The following is a 23,046-nucleotide window of genomic DNA, read 5'->3' on the forward strand; positions in this document are numbered from 1 at the left end:
TGCCATATGGTATGGAGTACCCTTTAGGTCAGTTGGGATCAGCTGACCTGACTGTGTCCCCTCCCAGCTTCTTGTGCACCCTATGCTTCCTTGCTGGTGGGGTGGGGTAAGGACTAGAAAAGGTCTTGGCTCTGTGCAAGCACTGTGCAGTTATAAGGAAAACTTCCCTGAATTATCAACACTGTTGTCAGCACAAATCCAAAACATGGTCCCATATCAGCTACTGTGAAGAAAATTAACTCCACCCAAAAGTCAAAAGCAGCACAGCATTATATTTTGTTTAATAATAAGGGAAATATTCAGTTAAAGGAGGAGTTCCTCTAACATAAATCAGTAGCAGCAAAAATCTGGTTTAAAAGATGTTTCACAACGTTATGACATCTAAAGTTCAAATCTCCCCTTGGTCTACAGAGATTTTTTTGTATTACAAGTAATAAGCAAAACTCAGAACAAAATTCATTATTTATTTCCCAGCATGCAAACTGCGATTTACAGAAGTGTAACGAGAGTCCTTGTACTGAAGATCCTAAACTTTAAGTGACAGAAGGTTTTTTAAGTTTCGTTTTCACGCATGAAAAGTAGAAAAAATGCTATATCAGTATTTGTAAAAAACTAAATAATTTAAAAATAATAGTGAAGAGAACTGAAAGTACAGATTGTGTAATACTGTGTAATATTTCTTCAATAATTACTTATCAGTCAACTAAAGAGGAATCAGATAAGTGAAAAAAGAGAACTGTAAAACATCTTCAGTGTCCTTTGACAAGTGGCATAAAGAAAACAGAAGAAATAAATAAAAATAAAAAGATGAAAGCTAACCTAGTTTAAAAATAGTTATGGAAGCTTGCTTTTTTTTTTTTAAGACTTGTTTAAATTCCTTGTTTATAATTGAGCTTTCAAATATACAATTTGTTAGAGTCATATCTACTTCAGCTTTGTCTCTTTCTTTCTGTCTTCAGATTGACTGTTATTTGAAGGCCTTATTTTATATGGCTGGACAAATACTACTGCACAAATTGCTATCTTTTGAAGGCTGTGATGTGAACCTGCCTGAACAACTGCTACTTTAGCACAACAATAAAAAATACCTTTCATATAACAACTCTCTTCCTTTCAGGAGGAATAACGAAATGAAGCAAAATAAAAAGGCACAACTAACCCTTTTCCCAGAGTAGTCATGCTTTGGGGATGTCTTCCCCCCCTCACCTTCCAGAATTTCAGAGCTACTGCACCAGTATGGGCACATGCAGCACACATCCTGGGGCATTGCTCACCATAATCACATCCTGTCCTCTCCATGGACTCTGCAGAAACTCTGCAGATACACCAAAGCAAATCTTGCTGCTGTGTGGGGTTTTCTAAATACCCCTGGCCACTCCCCAGTTTCACCACAGCTCCTCTTCTCTTCCCCCTGCCCTGGGGAACATGCCATGCGGCTTCCTCCTCTTTTCCTCCCTGTCTCCTCACTGAAGACAGGGAACACTTCTTTCAATAAAATAGGAAAAATGGGGCATGATCCCTGCATGAGATCATGGGAAGGGATGCATGTTAGGTGATTTCCCTGGTTTGTGGGAGCTATGTGCCTACACTGAGGAGAGTATGTGCATATCCCAGAACTCAGTTTATCCCTATGTTAGGCTAAAAGTGGTTGTCTTCAGTGCTCTTAGATGTCCAGATCAAGTGTCAGCCTGTGAGGTTTTGAGTTTATATTGTAATTAATCAGTCAGACAACCAATTTTAACTTGGTAAAAAATCCTACATTTGAGTTCATAGAATCATAGAATTAGCTGGATTGGAAGAGACCTCTGAGATCATCAAGTCCAACCTTTGATCCAACCCCACTGTGATTACTAGATCATGGCACTCAGTGCCACATCCAGCCTCATCTTAAAAACCTCCAGGGATGGTGAATCTACCACCTCTCTGGGCAGGCCATTCCAATGCTGATCACTCTCTCTCTGTAAAGAACTTGTTTCTAATATCCAACCTAAACGTTCCCTGGCAGAGCTTAAGCCCGTCCCTCTTGTCCTACTGCTGATTGTCCGGGAGAAGAGACCGACCCCCACCTGGCTTGTTCAACAGTTTTTCTTGTTCACACAAAGGTCACTCTTAAAAGGTCACTCAAAATTTTAGTCCCCCCATTCTCATGGACTAGATGTTTAATTAAGTATTTCTGACTAATACTCAGCTATTTTCAGCATGGATGTCCACTCTCACTGTCTTGAGCCTGGCCTAATGGAAATGGTCATTACACCTATTCAACTTAAGCTATTCCTCCCCAGAACCATTTTTACTTCAGCTACTGAGTTCCTTTTTGTTTTCCATTCAACTGCTTCCTAGTAAAATTAGGCTAATTCCTAGTAAAAATAAGCTAAAATCAGTATACAGTTTTGTGTACACTGCAGCTCTTTTTTAGCTAATACCAAGTTCTCCTCATGCAGACAAGGCGCAGCAGAAGGGAGTCTTGAACAGGATGCAGAATTTGATTCTCATTCAGACACACAGTTGTCCTTTCTGCTGTTGACTAGGAGGCGAGCAGAGCGGGGAAACTTGGAGCTGTGTTTTTAAGCCATGTTTGCGCTGTGAATAAACAAGACCTCACATATTATACCAGAAGTATACAACTCTCACTGGCAGCTGCCTTCAGATAACAGATTTTCGTTATTCACTCTCCTCCTAGTTCAGAATTCACACTGAAGAAGACATCAAACATTTTTTACCTATCTGCCGTTTATCCACTTAGACTATAAAATACTGCAATTTGATACTATGACATTAACGAAGTGGTCAGATGTCAGTTTTGCAAGGGTCTTAATGTTGGGTACAATGCATCATTTAGTATACCTACAAATCTAAATAAACAGAGGCTGAACTCAAATGAGAAATCTTTTAGAAAACTAAAGGATATTGACTTCTTACTTTGCCCAGTAGGCTAGGATGAGCTGCAGTTTGTTGTTACAAAAGTGCTCTGAGGCTTTGCCCTTCTTGTTACAGAGCAGCACCTTGAACCTTAAACCTCAGCTGATCTGTGTGCCACCTAACTACACATGGGAGAGGCAGAGCTCCTATAGAGTCCTGGATGCAGAAGGTCTCCGATTTCATACCAATTTCACCTGGGAACATGTGAAAATGTCAGAATCATAAATTGGCTTCTCTCTGCTCATTATCCCTGACATAGCATTGCCTTCCAAAGGCTCCTGTTTCCTTCTGCCTTGCTCTAGCCGCAACAAGGTGGTAAGGTAAGGTCCATCATTCAGGTTGTTCTTCTGGAATTAATGATGTGGTGTATCAGCTGCTCACCTCAGGGTTTAAGCTATGTAAGGCATAAAATTACTGGGTTTAGACAAGCTAAAGATTCAATTATTTATTCAGAGGTAATGATACGACAATTTGAAGGCAAGTACTTTCTAATGATTATTAGTTAGGTAATGAAAAAAGTCTACCTTAACTCCTTAAGACTTTGTCTAGAAACCCCATAGCAATACGGAATTTCATTTTATTAGTGTAATGTATGGAAAAATTTGACCTCATATCCTTCAAAACTTTAGTCTTGTATTTTGAAGTTTCAGTGAATTAAAGCATTATTTAGCTGACAAACATCTGACTGGAAGATATGAAGTGGTGTCAGTAGAAATATTTTTGAAAACTAGACAGGACTCATAGTTTTTAATATCGATAAGCGAGCAGCCAAAAGAGTTTAGCACCTGCATCTTCCTGGCTAGATATTTAAGTGTCTAGGTTTGCACAAATAACAGCCGCTCATGAAGGTACTTAAACAGTGAAATATTAATATTGAGCAGATTTTCATAGCTCTCCTGAGTACTCATATTGCAGTGCTGCGGTTCTAATGGGGGAAAAAAACAAAAACAAAAAACCAAAAAAAACCCCACACCTGAAAATTTTACCTAGCCTAAAAATTTCAGTTATAGTGCCAAGTACATTGAGAAATCCAGCCGTAGTCACAAGTAGGGCACAGCCACCTGCTAAAGAGCTATGGCAGCAAAGGGTTAGTGCAGCTGGGACTACTCTGGAACATCTGTAAAGCAAAACTCAGAGAAGATTATACTCGTATGTCACCTAATGCAGCTTAAAAATAAATAACTACATAGATAAATAACCTTTTGCAACCCAAGCCCTTGTTCAGATCTTGAACAAAAGCACCTCTAGCTTTTCTTCTACATTTCTGTCCCAACAGAATTTCAGCAGTCATCTTCATAACAGACGATTCGGTCCCTCTTTTTTTGGTATCAAAAAACCATAAAGCAGAAAAATGCAATTATATTCAATTACAGGCGTGTTCACCGGCCACCTGAAAGCGTAAGTATCTCAACTAATAAACCACGTATACCGCTTCGCTGCTAGGACGGGCTAGCGGGAGAGCGCTACAGCGGAGTCCTGTGCGATAATGATGCGGCGGCGCGGGCGGGCGGGCAGGCACAGCTCACCTGTCCCGGCCCAGCGCTGTTCAGCCGGGCGGGCGCGCAGGTGTGTGCGGCGGTGCCAGCCTGGCAGCGGCGGCGCGACTCTCACCGCGGGGAGAGCACCCACCCACCCCCGCCGCAGCCCGAACTGGTGCCTCCAGCACCGCCAAAAGTTTCACCCGCCGGCGTAAGAGACCGACCCCCCCACACGAGCCCACCTTGCCCCGCCTTTTCCCCCGACAGCCGCGGCGGGCCCCAGCGGCAGGAGCGAGCTCGTCCCCCACGCACACCCCGCTAGCGGCGGCAGGGGCGGGCAGGGGCGCAGCGCTGCCGCCCCCCGGCGAGCGGCGAGTCCCCGCCCTGCGCCCGGCCCGCACCGGCAGCTGGCAGGCAGGCAGGGAGAGAGAGAGGCAGGGAGCGCCCCGTCCTGCCCCGCCGCCCCCAGGGACGGGGGCGCACGGCCGCCATGTGAGAGCAGCGGGGCCCGCGGCGGAGCCCGTCCCCGGGGCGGCGGGGTCGGACCGGCTGTGGCCGCCGCGCTGCGCTACGGGCTCGGCAGGTCCGCCGAGGCGAGCGGGCAGCAACCAGCCGCTGCCGCCCGCCCGCGGCCCCGCCATGGGAGCCGGGCGCGGGGCGAGGCTGCCCGCCCCGAGTCGCCGGCGGGGCTGAGCCCGGCGCCAGCGCAGGTAGGGAGGCAGGGGCCGCGCCGGGCCACGGGAGAGGCGGCCGGGCTGGGGAAGGGGCTGGCCCGGCTCCCTCCCAGCCCCACCGGGAGCGGGTCGGGTGGCGCTGCCCGGCCCTCCGGAAACTTTGGGCGAGCGTCGCGATTCCCCGGGTTCTCCGCGGCGACCGGGCCGGGCCGGGCAGCGCTGGCGGGCGGAGCGCGGTGCCCCCCGGTGCCGCTGCCGAAGGCCGGGGAGGCGGGCGGGCGAGCGGGCAGAGAGGGAGGCTTTGACATGGCTTTGAAGAGCGGTACCGCGGAGGTGGGGCTGTGCCAGGAGGCTGGAGCGGTAGTGCTGGTTGTGGCCGGAGTAGTTTGGGGTTTGTTTTGGGTTTTTCCTTTTTTTTTTTTTTCCCCGATTTGGCGTGCAGTGTTTCAGGGAGAGGAGTCGGGAGCGCTGCCGAACTCCTGGGAGAATGTGGGTTAAATGAGCCTGTGCTGCGGAAACTCGGAGCGGCTCTGCCTTGCCTTTCAGACACGGAGATGAGGAGGGGTGTGTGTGGTTCGGAAGGGAGGGGGTTTGTCTCTGCTCGCTTTAGTATGCTTGGTTTTAGTTGTCTGTGACAGAAATGTGCTCACTGGTAGGTATTTCAACAAAACTCAAACCAGCATACTTCAGACTGAATCAGAGATTAATGAAAATCATCGTGCGTGCAGTCAGGGAATAGCACTTAATTGGGTAATTTCTGTTCCGGACACTGCTGAGTTTCGGGGCGCTCCGTTTAATTTATTGGGCGTCCATCGTCTTCACGTGTTGCCATTTGAAAGGAAAAATAACCCCCCAGTCCTCCCATTTTTGCCTGCACCTGCCTTTGCAAATGCTGACTCTCCAGAGTTTTGCGTGTGCTCTCTCGGAGCCGAAGACGCCCGGTCCGTGTCCAAGAGCCCTGCTATTTATAAGATTCGGCAGAGCGGGGGAGGAGGAGTAGGGATGCAGCACCAGGCTGTTGTTTGCCTTTTGCATAAACTACCGAGGCAGGTTGCATATTGTTTGAGATGTTGCATCAGTGGAGGCGAGGTGCGAGGGGGTGGGGGGGAGAAGTGTAGAAGCTGAAGTGTTCCTAATCCTTCTTTTCCTAGGGACCCTGGATCTGTGAAGCGCTTCCCTCCGATGTGAATGCAGTGTCCCCTGTGGGATGCAGTAGGTGATGCCCAGCTCTACTGCAATGGCAATTGGAGCTCTCTCTAGTTCTCTCCTTGTAACCTGCTGCCTCATGGTTGCCCTCTGTAGCTCCACCATACCCGTGCAAAAACTAGCCAAGGCTCAAGACAAACAGGAGATAAAGGCGAGCCAGGAAAAGAGGGATCACACGTCTACAAGGGACAGCCAGACAGGCCCAGGAAAAATGAATGAGATCGGCAGGAGCGGGAGGGAGGAGGGTAGCAGGGATTGGAAGAGCAAAGGGAACAGGAACTACTCGAACAAGGAGTCATGGACTAAGCAAAAGCAGGCTTGGAACAGCCAGGTGACAAGCAGTAAATCTGGGAGCATTCAAGTGCAAGAGCAAAGGGATGCTGCTCCCGAGGAACCTCAGGTGGCTGAAGACTCGTCTCTCCCAGCATCTGTTGCGAGTGTCACTCCCGAGCCTCCAGAGGAGTACGCCTATCCGGACTACCGTGGGAAAGGTTGCGTGGACGAGAGCGGCTTCGTGTACGCCATCGGGGAGAAGTTTGCGCCGGGCCCCTCTGCCTGCCCCTGCCTCTGCACGGAGGAGGGCCCGCTATGTATCCAGCCCGAGTGCCCCAGACTCCACCCTCGCTGCATCCATGTGGACACCACGCAGTGCTGCCCGCAGTGCAAGGAGAGGAAGAACTACTGCGAGTTCCGAGGCAAAAACTATCAGACCCTAGAGGAGTTCATGGTAAGGCCAAAAGTAGTTTTGTGGGTTCTTCTCTTGTTTAAAGTGGTATTATGTTCTTTATCTGCTTTCTCAGAGGGTGTTCTGGGTCCTGCCCCTTCCCCTTTTCATTTTTATGTTAATACTGCTTCTGCAGTGCTGTAAAATATTCCCCTTAAACATGACCTTTATTGCTCTCTAACAGTCTAACATTTTTAAATGAGAGGGCTGATATTTATTAATTCCTTTGGTATTTACAATAAAAAATGATACTTGGAAGGATCCTAGTCGGTGTTATGTATTTTATGAAAATTTTCAATACATTTGTTTCTTTATTTAACTGTTAACTGTTAAACTTCTAGCTTGCAGGGATTGAGCAGGGTTTTACAGGCTGACTTCTATTTCTAGTAATCAGTCTGTGATGATGGCTTTTTTTTAAGTCATTTCTCCTTTTTAACTATTTAAATGGTGCTGCCAAGATTGCATAATGTTTGCTTTCAGAGAATGACTGTGGGCCTTCTTTTAATAAGAGCGTGTTTTGCAGTCTGAATTATAGTGATAGTTTAAAAAAGGACTTGAAGAGCTTTAGGGAAATCCTCTTAGACTAGGGCCTTTTTAGCATTATTGTGCAAGGTCATTATCAGTGAAAATGCAGCTTATTACAGTACACTCAGAAGTTCTGGAGTTGGGGCCAATTTTCTGATTGCTTACCTTTTTTCATCTAGCATTTTTTTGTGGTTAAGATCGGTGAGAATGACATGTGAGTTTGTTTATATGAATGACTGTTAGATACAGGGCTGGTCCAAAACCCATTTCTGAACACACCAGAGATTTTTGTGCTGAATATGTTGAGGGGAGCCCAAAATCCAGTTCAGAGTTCTGAAAGCTGAGCCCATTTTCAGGAAGGAGAAAAAGAAAATATATTTGTGAAGGCTCTAAAGTTGCCACCTCTACTCTCTGTGGTATTTGCATGTTTATGGAAACTTAACTTTGGTTCATAATGTCTTTCATATGTTCTTCAAGGTTATGGGAAAATAAATAAATAAAGGAGCAGAACTTTTTCCAGAATAAATCACAGTGTTTCCCATTGCTTTCTTTAGTCAGTGATGTGTAGAGCACTAGTGAATTTCAAAACATGGCAGAAAACATTGTGTCATCCTCCATTTTTCCATGTCACCCTAAGGATTGCATTCAAGTTCAGGGCGGCAGTTTTCTACTGAAGAGGGAGCAGCTACTTTAGCAGCAGCTAGTTGGTGTGACCTTTTCAGAGATGTATTGTGAGATCCTTCCTTTTCCAGCAAACTTAATTGTTAAGAGGTGGTCAAAACATGAAGCTTCTTCACACATTCTCTGTAGGTCAGAGTTTTAAAGCCTTCTGCCCACCCTTCATTCACACAGAGTTCCATTTCCTAGCCTTTTTATATGGTGGTGGTGTATTAATGGCTGTGAAGTATTTTAAGATACTGTGGCTCCCTGGTACGTTTGGAAATGGCTGGCAGCCTTGGTCAAAAGGGAGTGCTGAAAAGTGACATTTACAGAAATGTTCTGAAAATACTTTGGCTTTCAGCTTTCTTTTTAAACTCACCTTTCAGTCCTTGTCTTCATACCTTCCTCAAACGACACATTGGTTCCCTTATTGCTTTGTTTTTGATTTTTAGTTGAGCTTCAGTGTTGTTTCCAATATTGTGAGCACAAGTTGTAAATGCAGCTGTTTGCCCAGGCCACTGTAATCACAGGGGTTGTCTGGTGACATAAGGTACAGATTGTAGTCAGTGAATGCAATTGCAAAATGCAAGCAATTGCACACAGTTTCAGAGGTCATTTTGTGAATTTGAAGCTGATGGTCTTAGTGGTTACTAATATGCTGTCTCTTGATTAAGGTCAGGGAAGGAGTTATAAATGGATAGTGATCTGATTTTTCTTTGTGTCTGCACCTGCTGTTTGTGTCAAAGAATACTGGACATCACTGAAGGAAGAAAAATATGACCTTCTAAGTGACATTATCTGCAAAACATTTCTGTATAGATGTGTAATTTTGCTTAAAAATTTGGGAGTTTGCTTATATAAAATTCCTATATGGCTTGATGTGACAAAAAATTGCTCTGACTGGAGTCAGAAACTGAGTATGCCAGGGAATGGGAGGTTTGATGTGTTTCTTTGATTCTCAGTCAGTCCTGCAGGCTTTGTTTGTGTGCACATGGATGTATGTGTTTTTCTGCTTTCAAAAAGGACATGATGTCAACACAAAACACAGCTTGGATGTGGGGGAGAGATCAGGTCTCATAAAGCTGTTTCCATCAGCACCACTCTGGTCCCCTGTGGGTATTGTGAGGCAGAATGGCAGAGAAATCACAGCATCCATGTGAGTAGGACTGGTACCAAAAGCTTTAGCTGGTGAAATGCAGTGAGGATAAAGTTCTGCTCTTGAAGGTTTCTGAGCACGTTGTCCACCAGACGTTTTTCAGTATTAAAGTAAGATTTGAAAATGCAGGCTGATGTATAAAGTCATAGCCGTACAAGGGCCATAAATTATCTTTGGAAGTGAAATGTTTGGGAAAGACCTACATATTTGAAAGTTACTGCTTTATTTGTCTTTTAGAATTTCCTTGCTACCACAAGTTGTACTTTTTAGTGGGTGAGTTACCTGGAAATCTGGAAGTCAACAAACCCAAATGGATTTTGAAAGATCTGTGGTATTTAGAAGGCACAGAGAAGTAAAAGTATGGCTGGTATGTTTATTATTGTCAGTGTAACCCCATTCACGTTCTCCTGAGCTGTGTAAGTGGCAAAAAAAGTAATAATAAAAATTTTAGCACAAAAGAAAATAACTTGGGGATTTTGGTTTGTGGTGTGTTTTTTTTGTTTGTTTGTTTGGTTTGGTTTGGTTTTTTTTATCTTAGATATTTTCAAGGCTCAAGGAACCAAATATTATAGATTGTATATATTTTTTTCCAACCTTTTTGTTGGTTTGGTTTTGGTGTCTTTTTGTTTTTTTATTTGAAGTTAGACTTGTGGAAAAAGAAAGGGGAAAACTCAGATTACTTTGGAATAGCACTTCAGTGGGTACAAAATGATTTGTCACTTCTTTATTATGACAATTTACACTAAGTTGCTGGATAAACCTACTACTCTTACTGAGCTACAGTTTTCTTCACTGCCACTAGTGGGAAATTTACCAGTTTACACAATAGTTTGCTCTTTTGCAATGTCTGCGACTCTGCTTATACCTCTGCTCATAAATTTCCCTTTAAACAGTTCTTAAGAGTTTTTTGTTCATTTGTTTTTTCCATCTGTACTCTGATTTCTATAGTTTTTATTGCTGCCTGCCTGGTGAATGCATAAGACTTCTGTGCCTCGTCTTCCTGTCTTTTTTGCATAGGTAGAGCTACTGTTGCTTTAGAGTTAATAATCTGCAGACCACAGAGATGTGGTATCGCTACTCTCCCGAGAGAGGTTGATAGGTGGTATTATTTCCAGTCTGGCCTGGTTGTGTCAGATGTGCTGAGCGTGACTGCTGCCGGGCTGGTCGTTTCCCAGATGAACAAATGGGATGCTGGTTGCATTTACTGTCACTAGAACTGTGCTGCAGGAAAGGCGCTTACATTGTATGAGTAGAAGAGAGCAAATGGAAGACCAAATGTGCCTTTTCTTTCTGATTTATTTAGCTGCTGTTATCTTACTGTCTTTCTTTTTTCTTGTTTTCTTACTGTCCTTTTTCTTACTGTCTTTCTTGTTTTCTTACTGCCTTTTTTTTTTTTTACACACTATTCACCATCTTTCTCTCTAGTGATGATTTTATCTCCATGTATTAAGCTGCCATTAAAGTGCTGAAAGGAGTGGGGGTTTTCTATAGTTCCTGCTGCATCCTGATGATGTATAAAAAGCAATGCACTGTTTTGTCCAAAGGTGAACAGATAACTGTTGACACTGATACCATTTTAGCAACCACTGTGGTTTATTTATATGCCTGAAAAGAGCTTTGTAGAAATAAGCATGTGGAGACCTTCCTTATCTGTGCTACCATTACTTGTATTGTTGGGTTGTACAGATGACAATACTTACCAAGGGCATACTATAAGTATTGCCCTGAAATCTCATGATCTGTGAGACTGGAAGTGTATTGATTACTGCAGTATCACATTAGCATAATGTACTCTCTTTGTGAAAGATGTAGTCCTCAGATGTATGTGCTGTGTAGGACAGAAGTGTGTATCATGAGTCATCATTATTAGATAAAGATTAGATTGGTTTTGTTAATCAACAGTATTTTAAGTGCTACATTAAATGGCTTCTTTTTCTAAGAGTTTTAGACTTCTGTCAAATTTGGAATTCTAGTAAACCTGTTTAATTAGAATATGTTTAAATTTTACAGATGAAAGATTTTAGGAATAACATCTGTGTGCTGCTTTGCTTCCTGATGAGACACTCTAGTTTTTACACCACTTCTAGTATTGAATGGCAGAGCTACTAAGCAGTCTTCTGGGAGAAGAAATATCTGTTGCTGTAGTTACTGGTCTCATTGAACTTTGAGGGTTGACAAATTTGCATGTTTTCCAAGTCATGGCAAGAAGCGTTAGAACTGTTTGAAAATAAAGGTTTGCCTTGTCGACCCAGATCCTTGCAATTGAGTTCTGGTATCTTGGATGAAGTAGGATTCCTTAAAAATAATTCAAAAAAATAAAAATCAGTCCTCCCTAAATGGCGTGTTTTCATAACTTAATAAGTATGGTTTCTGGATATAACTCCATAAGGAAAGATTCTTATTACTGGCTTGGCAATACTTAGGAGCTCAGATTTGTTGGCACTCAAAACTTCACGTGTGGTGCAGTTCATTACCTGGGATACTTGAGCCTTTTAACTCTGAGCACTGGATCAGAAACCTCCTCATTTGCTGACATGTCAGCTCTGGAAGTGAATGTGGCAGTTTATAAACAATTACAGGACTAAGTTCTTGTCCCAAAGTCTTTAATAAAGATCTTCAGTACTGGGATGTCAGACTCCTTGTAGGATTTTATAAATGTGTGTTGTGGTATCATCCTTGGTAGAGTGTAAAGCAAAGAGAAAACACAAAGTGAGTAGCTAGCAAAGGAAGCTCAAAATAAATTATAGTAATAAAATCAGAAAGCAACACAGCAAGAGACCCTATTTAAGCTTTCTGAACAGAGGGGAGTGAATGAAAGATATGTGAGTGCATAAGCAAATAACAGCCCTGGCAGGTGGTAAGGGAAGTAGCAAAGCATGAATGAGCATTTAGTTGGAGATGATGCTGTGCAAGCAGCAGCATGTTTGAACTTTGGAAGTGAGAAGGATGTGAGAGGCAAACAAGCAGAGAATGGATTTGAGGAAAAAATGTCATGGGCTGCCTAAAAATTAGGGAGAAGAAACAGATGATCTGCAAGTTAGACATCTGGGTGATTCTTCACAGAAAATAATTGTTCTCTTTCCCTTTTTTCCCAGATTTGAGGTTTTTTTCTGCTTTTATTGGAGAAATGCAATGGGTGGTTTTTTGCATCAGCTGGCATCTGGAATGAGAAAGGGTCTATGAAAAGAGCAACCTCCTCCTTAAGTAAACCAATAATCTGCACAGATTATAGATTTAGAGGATCACTAATAATAACACTCAGCTGCATTTTCATCCTGTGTTCTGAGCATGGATGCCCATGTGGTTTCATGGAGTGCAGCAATGAGGTTTACAGTACACCATTTATTGCTCTTCAGCATCCTTGCTTCCCTCTGCCTCCAGCTGCTTGCGTGGTAGGAGGATGTCAGCAATCCAGTATGCTGTGCCTTGTCAGGAATGCTGAAGAGGGCACCTGGAATTGTACATGTGGCAAATACAGACATTTCAAAGTCCATTTTTTACTAAACAGAACGTTGATACTGTTTTTTGGAATTAATTTCTTTGAAGTAGGTCATTCAAGTAATTATCTTGTGGTATTCCAATTCTGTTAGAGTTCTTTAAAACCTGTAACACTTCACTGGGTAAAAAGGATTACCTATATTTTGCTTCATTTATTTGCCTTTCTTTGAATTGCAATTTATTTTCAGAAAGTTACAAGTATTAGAAAAATTGCCCAAATACAATTAACTCTGGGAAATATCTGAATTCAAAACCAATGTTTTCTTCCTGTTTTCTCTTTGAAAAATATAATTTTCCATAAAATACAACTTCCTCCTACCAAAATGCTTTAAGGGGTGGTGGGGGGGAAGGATTTAATTTCCATTAAAAGAAGTTTCATACTTCATTTAGCAAAACTTTTCTTCTTTAATTATAATATTATTTTCTGATTTATTTTTTGAACCTCTAAGCTAGATTATGAGTTTAATTTTCTGGAAGTTCATTAGAAATGCAGTTGGGAAATTTTTGTTTTATTTGTATTAAAAGTGTGTGATGTTCTTGTTTTCAAGATCTGTTTGACTTTCTTAGATGCATAGTTTCAGAGCATAGGGGTTTTTTCTGCTGTGGTTCTCTCATTTTGCAGGAGCCCAGTCTTGCTGTTTGCATTATTCAGACCACAAAACCCATTTGTTTTAAAGTGGGGAGGAAAAAGATGTGAAGGAAACAGTGCACGTGAGAAGGAGTGCATTAAGTGAAGGAGTTAAAAGGTGACTGGATTTGTGTTTCAGGTTTCTCCGTGTGAAAGGTGTCGCTGCGAAGCCAATGGTGAAGTGCTGTGCACAGTTTCAGCCTGTCCCCAGACCGAGTGTGTGGATCCGGTGTATGAGCCTGATCAGTGCTGTCCTATCTGCAAAAATGGTAAGTGGTGGATGGAAAACTTGAAGGAGGCTTCTCTTGGAGAGATCCGTGTTACTCTGTTCTGGCTTTGAAAAATAATTCAAATGTTTTTCCTCGAATGGAGATGGAGAAGAATTGTGTGTGGATGGCGTCTTCGTGATATAGGGACTCAGATTGTCCCTTGACTGGGATGGACTCAATTATGACCTAAGGGGTTTTTGTTACCCAGGAGACAATTAGGATGTTAATATCAGCTACTCATGTGTCTTCTGGATATAAATTTTGCATGAACTCGTTGTCGCTATGTTTTATATGGGCACACGAAACTCAGGTTTGTCATGTTATCCACCTTTCAACATGAGCAGAAAGAGTTACTTTTGTTTCCCATTCTTATTTGTTCCCCTTTCAGAGATTCTTCGCTCCTTTTTCTTTTGTTTTTTTTTTTTTTTCTCAAGGCAAATCAAATGTACCTTATTGAGCTCATTTAATTTTCATAACTAAATGAATTAAACTCCCAAGTTTAATTGAATATTTTTCATAACTAAATTAGACAGAAAGTCTCTCTACTCCCAGCAAGAGCTTGCATTAGATCAAAGTCTTGGTCTATTTAGAGGAAAAAAATTACATGACATACTAGCTCATCACTTATAAAGAAGAAATGATAATTTATTAATAGAAATGAAAGCTGCAAAATCTCAAATGAAATTTTATTTAAAATTAAAAAAGACATTTAAAAATATTCAGATAACGTGCAGACATCTACTATTTCTCTTGAATAGGTAGGTTTCATTACATTGGGTAAAGCAAACTGATTAAAATTGTGGAAAAGTTGAGGGAGGAGAGAGTGTTCAGCATATGATTTCCACAAATTCAAGAGCGGATGATAAGGGATAGTTAATTGCATTGGAGGAGTTTCATTTGTATGGATATAAAAGTAATTGCTTTGCATCCCTTAATTGGTTGTTACAACCCTGAAGGAATTTGTTCTTGGCTGTACAGCTTAAGGGTGCAGTGTTTTTGGAGACAAGCCTTTTTCGAGGCATTTAGGGACAGTTCCTGAGAAAGTCTGAATTTGAAAGCTGGTGATGCGATAGCTAGCCAGTCCGGAGGATCCTTTAGCACTTGTTTGATGGTAAGAATCTTTGTGACATGGTCACAAGCTTTTTGTGTGTGCCATGCTCTGCTGCAGTTCCCCATGTTGAAGTGACTCTCAGCGGTGAAAAGGTGTGTTTTCAGTATCAGGGATGGAGTAAAAAGCATAATGCATTTGCTGTCTTTAGTCTTTCCCACCGAATTTGTCCAGTAGTCTTAATGCTATTTGGAGCTGTATTGACTTTCCATTGGTGCACATTCTCCTGCAAGCATCAACATAATGCACAGCAGTGGCAGTCTCCTGGTCGTGGCTTGCATTTGGGTTTAGGTGGTGGAGCAGTGTGGGGCTTGCCTGTTTGCATAGATTCCCTGACACTTCTCCCAAAAACGAGGCCTTTTTGAAAAATTGTATATAAAACATAGGTTTTGTTGTGACGAAGCTGCCTTTTCTCAGACTTGTTAGAGCTGTATTACCTGAGTTCTGTCTGCAAGAAAAGGGTTATCTTGTCCTCAGCCTCTGAAACCCTGATATTACATGCATATTCCTCGGGTATTACCATGAGCTGGCATCTCTGACCCAGTTTCAGACCAAAGTGACCAAAGCTGACTGTTTCCAGTGAGCTGTACTGTCACTTCTCTGCATGTCAGAGAACCAACAGTGACTTTCCTTGTTAGTTTTCAGATGAAGAAAAAAAAAAACAAACCATTAGCAATAGTAACAAAACCAAGATAATTCAGAAGCAGCTCAACTTTTCTGGTTCAGCAGCTTTGGTATAGTAAGAAACTTCTGAGGAAACCTCTCCATTTGGGGAGTGCCTTTAAAAAATTTAAAAAAAAAAGAGCTGTTTGCTTTTAGAGCTTATTTTAAAGCATGGGACATGTGCAGTTCTCAAGGAACTTCAGTGAATTTCTGAGTGGTTTTAATTAGATTGGAGCAAAAATCTACTGAGTGGAGAAACCTACCTTGCCCTCTCCACTCATTTTTAAGCCTGCTGGAACAACTGTATTGTGAATGTGAACTGGGGAAACAATCATAATGTTGTTCTTCAGGGTTGATAATTGCAGTGATGACATCAGTGACATCATGTTAGTGACCCAAAAGAGCTTTGGGTCATGGACAGGAAGCTCAGCCCTATAACTTGAATGTTTGGAAAGGTGTTGCTGTGGAAAGCATGCAGGTCAGGTAACCACTGTCATGATCTGCTTCTCAGCCTTGGTAGAGCAAGAAGGGGTGGGACGTGAAGTTTGGGTTCTCTCCTAGCATTTGTATGTTAAAAATGCACACAGTCAAACTCTGATTTCCCTCCCTTTCCTGCCACTTCTTAACATATACCACCTTCCCAACTTGCGTGATCTGTGGATTCCTGGCAGTGAACCAACAGTGAGAGCTGAGCAACTACCTCTGTCGCTGGTAACACCACATATAAATGCCTGATTAAGAATTATGGAGGAAATCTAGTGAAAGCTTGCAATTATTAGAAATAAATTAATTCAGTGTCTTGACAGGTGTGAGACACTGTACTTTGCCTCTAGTGGGAAGGAGGGTGTGTAGTTGACTTCTCCAACCTGTTTTCACAAAATTGCTGTCAACCCTTATGAGGAGGGACAGATATGTAACTGCACATCAGGCTTACATGACTCAATTTGAATGTAAGAAGTAGAGAATGGAAAACTTGTGGAGTAAAGAATAGCTGTATGTGTAGGATTTGATAATCTTCTGTATCACATCCTGACTCTGAAAAGGGAACCTAGATACTTTCATAGCTGAAGATGTTATTTTCTCCTTTGTGGGCAGGGACAGGGAGTACTTTAAAGAAATATCTGCTCTGAAAAGTAGTATACAGAAGTGATAAAAGGTGACACCTCACTGAGAAAATCTAGGGATGAGGGGAACTTTCCTGCTTTTTATGTCTTAGGTTACTGCAACTAAGGGAGCTATTTAGTGTTTATCTTACATAAATGCCCTGCAAGGAAGCAGACTGAGGACAGAGGGGAATGGAGGAGAGGCCTCCTTCTCATACGTGTTGGCATGTTGAGCTTCATGCTTTTGAATCGGCGCCATCAGAAAAAACGTCCAGAAAGTTAAATCTAATTTCAGAAAATTGCATTATGTAACAGGTGCCCAGTTCAGATCACAATCCTGCTTTCCAGTATTAGCATGGTAGTTTCCTCTGTGGAAGCCATCCCTATTCACAGCAATATCAGTAAGCTTAGAATGAGGTACAGACATTTCCAGAGTTCATATGGAGTTAGGGGTAAAGGTGATAGGCATATAATTGCCCTTTTGTTGGGAAAAGGCTGGGCACTTGTCAATCATGCATTTGGGGCAGTGGAAGGGGGTGGGGGGTAATACTGGTAGCGAATTACCTTGCTGTAGGTTAAATTACCTTAGTTGTGTGTTCCACTTTCCATCAGTAGAGACCTAATAGGCATACACAGCTGAATGCAGCTTTGCCTGAAGCCCACAGCTGTGGAGCAGCCAATGGAATCAAGGGTGACCCCGCTCTTCCCGGTGTCTTTGCAGGAAGATGAGATTAAACCCACAACCCACATGGAGCCTGGAGGGGGAGACGTCATTACTAGACCAAAAAACATTTTGATCTAAGGTCCCCAAGAGATTTTTATTTCATTATATGGCTGAAAGATTGCCCCAGATAAGATGAAGCAGATCCTGTGTCCTTTCTAGCATTTATCTATCTGTGTGTCAGTGTTGCTTGTCTGTCTACACCAGGGAGAGCTGGGCTTCTCCTTATGGCAAAGGCTCATAGCTGCACAGTTGAAAATAAAAACGCTGATGCCCAAGGGCTCTGGTGTGTTCTCAGGGCTGTAAAGTCTGCAGATGTCTTGTCTATGGCCGTGCAATAGGGAGACTTTACTCTGGTTGCAGTCATCTTAGGTGTCTTAGGTGGGATGAGTCAGTACATCATTTCATATTTGAGTTCATAGTTACTGTTGAAATGCATGCACCATTTGGTTGAAATGATTGCTGCTAGCAAGGTGCAGATCTAATGTGATGTGGCCAGGGACAGTGAGTGGTCATGGTTTTGTATACCTTTGCTGTGAGGTTGACTCACTGGAACTTTAGTACTTTGGTACCTTTACATACAATTACAGTGTTTGGGCACGAGGTAACTTGAGAGTACTTCTGAATGAGAAGTGGGGACCTATGTGTGTGGGAAGGAGCTCTCAAGAGGGTAGAACCCTGATAACCACTAATGAAGCTGTCCTCTTCTGCTACTGTTTGTACAGTTGTTTATCTCACTGCGGGACTCAGGTCTGTTAAAAAATGTTGCTGATCGAGGCAGTACTGTTGCCCCTGTGAACTGTCATTCCTCTAAAATCCACGTGGAGAGAGGCTGTGTTGTGCTGAGAGACCTCTCTTGCCATGACAAGGATGAGGAGGATATTTATTCTGGGCAGATAAAGGGAAGTAGCACATTGGCAGCTCTTGTATGAGCTGGCTGTTTGCTCTTCCCTGTAGCCCCAACTTTGCTCAAGCACCATGGAGAATCTGACCTGTAAAATTTGGTGTCTTCAGAGTGTTTAAATAAAATATGATATGCCCTTGGCAATATATGCGTTAATCTCAGCAATAAAGAAAGTATCATCATGCTGTCTAGGTAGAGGTCAAGTTCAGGCATGTTCATGGCAGGACTGTTGCAAACATCAGGAATGTAGCTGCTGTGAAATTTAAGTAATCGGTGCCTTTGATCGTCCTCTCTTCCTCTTTTGCTTTTAAATGCCTTTTTCAGTCATGCTTTGGCAGCTAATTTATATATAGCAAAGAAGACCCAGAAGTTATAAAGCCTGAGAGTGGTTCTTAAGCCTACATTATAAGGAGAGGATCAAATCAGGTGGTTGTGACATAATGTCAAATTTAGGTATCATAAAATTATTTTAAATTGTTGTTGATAAGTATTTAATTTATTAAAAAAATAGAATCTACACTAAAAAGCAATAACCTGATGAACAAGAAATTGTTTCAAACTGATACTATTTCCAGCCCTCACTGTATGCACCAGAGCATTTTTATGTCCTTCTAAATGTGTTTAGTTCAGACATTTGAATACCTGTTTATGCAGGGTAACATTTGTTCCATGTTTCTGTGTCCATGAGTTATTTTGCAAAAACTTCTATGTAGACTTGCCTCTTTAATAGACTGTATTTCAAAAAATGATTTATAATATGGGACTCTTAACCAGGAAATATTAATATTTTAGGGGAAATGAATGTTTGAGGGGGGAAAAACACCATTAAAGTTGCATGAACAGCTATATGTGATTGAAACTGCCCAGTGAATATGCAGGTAGGTTGAAAAACTGTAGCAGATATTTTGGCAGCCATTTATTGAAAACAGCAGACTTTTTGGCTGCACTGGACATTTAAAGTGGCTTTCAAATCTGATAGGTGTAGTTGGTAAACTTGTTGCAGTAGTTTTTGTTCTTTGATTTTGCTCTTGATGAAGTTGAGAGGAAGTTTGGTCCATCTTGTCTTAATTCAGGGAATTCCTTTACATTCATTTCATTTCTTTGCTCACCTCTCCCATTTTCTCTTTATACCGTGGGAAAGCTGATTGCTACGTAATTTATCTATACTTCCTGTGCAGAAATCAGAGAATTTTATTCTTGTGCAATTTTTTCCACTTAGATCTGAACCTGTTTAAATGTGCGTGGGTAACCACGGCAAAGTGGGTTGAGCAAAACCTTGTGTCAAAACCACAGAGGCCTTATTGTTTTCAACATAATATGTACATGCATGCACATGGATATATAGCCACGGTTGACTTTGCGTTTTCATGATCAACTGGCTACATAGTGTTAGATGTTATTTCCTCTAATGGTATTCATTTAATGTAGAAATTATGTTGACTTTGAGGCTATATGATTATTTTCTCCAATATAGAAACCTATCGGGAAATGAGAAGGATCTGTCTGAAGATATGGCAAAAGTATCCAAGTTATACTGAGACTAGATCAATTTCAAGGATAAATCAATTTATATAGTATATACATATTTATTGTGTGTATACCTATATATAAAGTGTGATTTTTTTTTTTCCACCAAGAGGCCAGAATGCTCTCAGTTGGGAATTCTGCTATCAAAAGGCAGTAAGTGTCCCTGAGTTATAATGTCCCATAAATTTGCTCAGACATGAGGACAATCAGAAGTTATACCAACCTTGGTATTTAAAGTGGTACTTCATACTTGAGTAGGAAGATGTAGAAGAGCCTATCAAACTATAAAAACAGTGTATCCTATAAAGTTTTTAGAACTCACTTTACAATATTTTGTCCTTGCAGGCTGCTACAGTGAACCTGAAAAGCATTTCTTCAGCAGTCAGTTTTTCATCTCTTACCTTACTTGCAGACTTAACTCATATGTCACAGCTAAATTCTGCTGTTGTCAGTCATTTTCATGGCAACTGCTTGCAGGGGGTGTTACTTTACTGTAGTTTAAAGCAAAAGTTGAATGATGACGTTCCCCAAACAATTATTTAATAGTGGTGGTCCCAGGTGAGTGTGGGAAACAAGCAGCCAGTTTCCCATGGTGGTCAAAACTTAAGTCAAAACAACTACCTGGTTCTTAAAAGATGTTTTGCATCAGCCTCAGGATCAGGAAGATGAACATGCTCACTGTGCTGATAGAAAAAAAAAAAAAAGAAAAACACTGAAATTCTGGGATGGGAGAAGAAAAATAACCTTTCTAGCAACTTCCATGTTATTAAAAAAAAAAAAAAAAGGTCTGATGTCCCTTGTACTGCTCATCATGGGAGTTTCACATATTTGCCCTCCTGTGTAGGAGCTAGTTCTGGTCAAGGCAGGAAAGTACCATTGTGCTAATATCCACCAGTATATTGGAGTAAACTGTATTTTTGCTTGATATGTCTTTCCTGTCCCCTTCTCTGTTACACAGAGATTCGTTTGAGGATTTGCTTGTTTTCTAGTGAAACAATTAGCCTGTGCTCTCCAAAATGAAGTCATCAGTTGTTTAGGGTTTTTGTTCCCTTGTTTGTTTTGTATTTTTAGGTTCTTCATATAAGAGTTTTCTGAGTTTATATTGCAGGTTTATTTACCCACACATGTGGAGATAGTCAAGATGTTAAAAGAAAAAATAGATCCCAGATCTCACATTATAGTCCCCTCCTCCTCCACACATTGCTCACAGCACTTGCAGTTTACTGTTCAAGGAAAGTTCAGGAAACATTAAAGGAGTTGCTTTTTTTCCTACCTCCAGTATTTCTTTTTTTTGCTGTTTATTACAGGAAATATTTCCAGTGTTAATTTCCCTCCCCCATTCTGCTATTGAATGTTTATTTTAGTTTTGTATCTATCACTAGCTGATATTGTGGGAAACATTTGGGGGGCACGTAGGATTCCATGGTCTGAAATACTTGTGTGCATCTTGCTGTGTGCTACATCCTGGGAGTAATATTCCCTGTCAGTAGAACACAATACTATTTGATTAAATTGTGACCTCTTGGATTCTGAAACCCTGTCTTGCTCCAGACTGCATTACCATAGGTTAATTCATTATCCAGTGTTAGCTGAGCTACTGTCAATGTCCATGTGAGCTCTTAGTTGTGTTCTTTGCAGATAATCCTGTTTGTAAATAGAAACTATTTACTAGCTAGGTGCTAGAGTGATGCAGTAATAGGACTACGTGGCTGATTAGTATTTTGCAGTGGGATCAAAAGGAGCAGTAAAGAAAGATACGTCCTTTGTTTGTGTTGCTTTATATTCTTTTGCGTTTTTTCATTGGTATTCCATTATGTTAAATGAGGCATCCAAGAGTTTGCTTGGCTTTGAGGGGAGATGGAGGCTGATATTAAAGTGTTGTGGTATGTTAGTATATCTCTCTGATATAGTAATGGTTGTCCTCTGATGATAAATTATATAATCAAAATCTCCTTTTACTTCTAAGTGCAGCATAATTTTCTCTGCTTATTTTTTTCATAGGAAGTTGAGGTTTAGGCATATAGGAAGATGTGAATTCATCCGAGTGACTTACTGATTGATGGAAGCAGGGAATTAGCTGATTTCGTTCAACTTCATTTCCTTAACACTTTCTTTTCTATGGCTGTGCTTTGCAATCCCAATTGCCTTTCCAAGCAGTGCAGGATTGCTAATACGAGGTTTGTATTAACTTGGCATGACTCCTCTTTCTTTAGAGTTTGTCATCGGTCTTACATGAGCATGACAGCAATCTCAGAAGTTCGTTTTCTTCATCCTGTTTGAGCTGTATTTGTAAATGAAGTCAAGATCTGATGAAGAACAGGAAAACCTTTTTTCTTTCCTGACATCAGCTTGATGAGGGGCTGACTTGGACGCCTCTGCCAGTGTTTGGAAAAGGGTTTTGAAGGAAAAGCAGTGATGGGTTCTTAGGGGAGAGGCTAAAAGCTTCTGATATTTTTTATTAATATTTATAAAATTGCAGCACTTGTCTTCCTTGTTGCTCTAAGTAATATCTTACTGTTTCAAACTACTGCACTGGAGATCTCCCCTATGTTGTGTGCTGTGAGAGTCCTGAATTAAGTCCCTGGCGATTACCTTTGCCCAACAGGTCAAACATCCTTATCAGCTGGAGACTTAAGTACTTGCCTAATTTAAAACCTTGATCTTCAAGGTGGAAGGAGCATTTACTTTGTGAACCTTTGGATTGCTTCCATGGGGGTGACTAAAGCATCAGTGACTAAAAAACAACAACAAAAAACACAACCAAAGATAGAAAATAACACATTATAAGTAATTCCTTACCTTCACCAGCATAGTAACAGTAATGATTAACATTTGAAAAGCTGATAGGCAATCAAAAACTTTGATTGCTGTTTTCATTTGGGAATGCTCTGTAATTTTTTTTTCTTTTTTTTTTTTTGCTGCCTACACTAGTGCTCATTAAATTTTCATTAGAGGAATGACTTCCTACTGGTAAACATCACTTTCTTCTAAATGTCCTGTTCTTTTGCTGAGTCTTCAGCTCTGTTTGCTTATTTCTGTGCTCGTAGCCCTTGGATAGGGGCCCATTAAAAAACTGCATGCATAAATTCAGCTTACCTTACAGTCTTGTAGATGATGAGTGGTTTTTCTCCTGCATCATTTCTTCTCACATTGCAACACACTGCTATTACATGCTGGTTACTGACCACTTTCTTTTAGGTGCTTGCAACCAGCAAGTCACATACTGTTTATTACCCATGGAAAAGATAACTATCTTCACCACGTGTTCATCTAACATGTGATT

At 41.5% G+C, this 23,046-nt stretch overlaps 1 protein-coding gene across 6 annotated transcripts in view; it reads left to right on the forward strand.

Moving 5' to 3' along the window:
- The window catches only part of VWC2 (von Willebrand factor C domain containing 2), a 74,811-nt gene that overhangs the window by 13,737 nt on the left and 38,028 nt on the right, over window positions 1–23,046 (forward strand). Inside the window, exons 1-4 of one of the 6 annotated variants that reach the window (XM_027878964.1) lie at window positions 5,366–5,455; window positions 6,139–6,140; window positions 6,223–7,004; window positions 13,608–13,737. In XM_027878964.1, coding sequence (XP_027734765.1) covers window positions 6,291–7,004; window positions 13,608–13,737 — 844 coding nt within the window. In that variant the 5' untranslated portion in view covers window positions 5,366–5,455; window positions 6,139–6,140; window positions 6,223–6,290. Of the gene's footprint in view, window positions 1–4,816; window positions 5,108–5,362; window positions 5,458–5,531; window positions 5,636–5,663; window positions 5,724–6,138; window positions 6,141–6,222; window positions 7,005–13,607; window positions 13,738–23,046 lie in introns of those variants that run through there. The other 5 variants (XM_027878963.1, XM_027878962.1, XM_027878965.1 and 2 more) reach the window with 5 other exon arrangements.

Source organism: Empidonax traillii, unplaced genomic scaffold (assembly GCF_003031625.1).
Source record: "Empidonax traillii isolate 1590-97213 ecotype Southwest subspecies unplaced genomic scaffold, ASM303162v1 scaffold48:size2401408, whole genome shotgun sequence".
Taxonomy (NCBI): domain Eukaryota; kingdom Metazoa; phylum Chordata; class Aves; order Passeriformes; family Tyrannidae; genus Empidonax; species Empidonax traillii.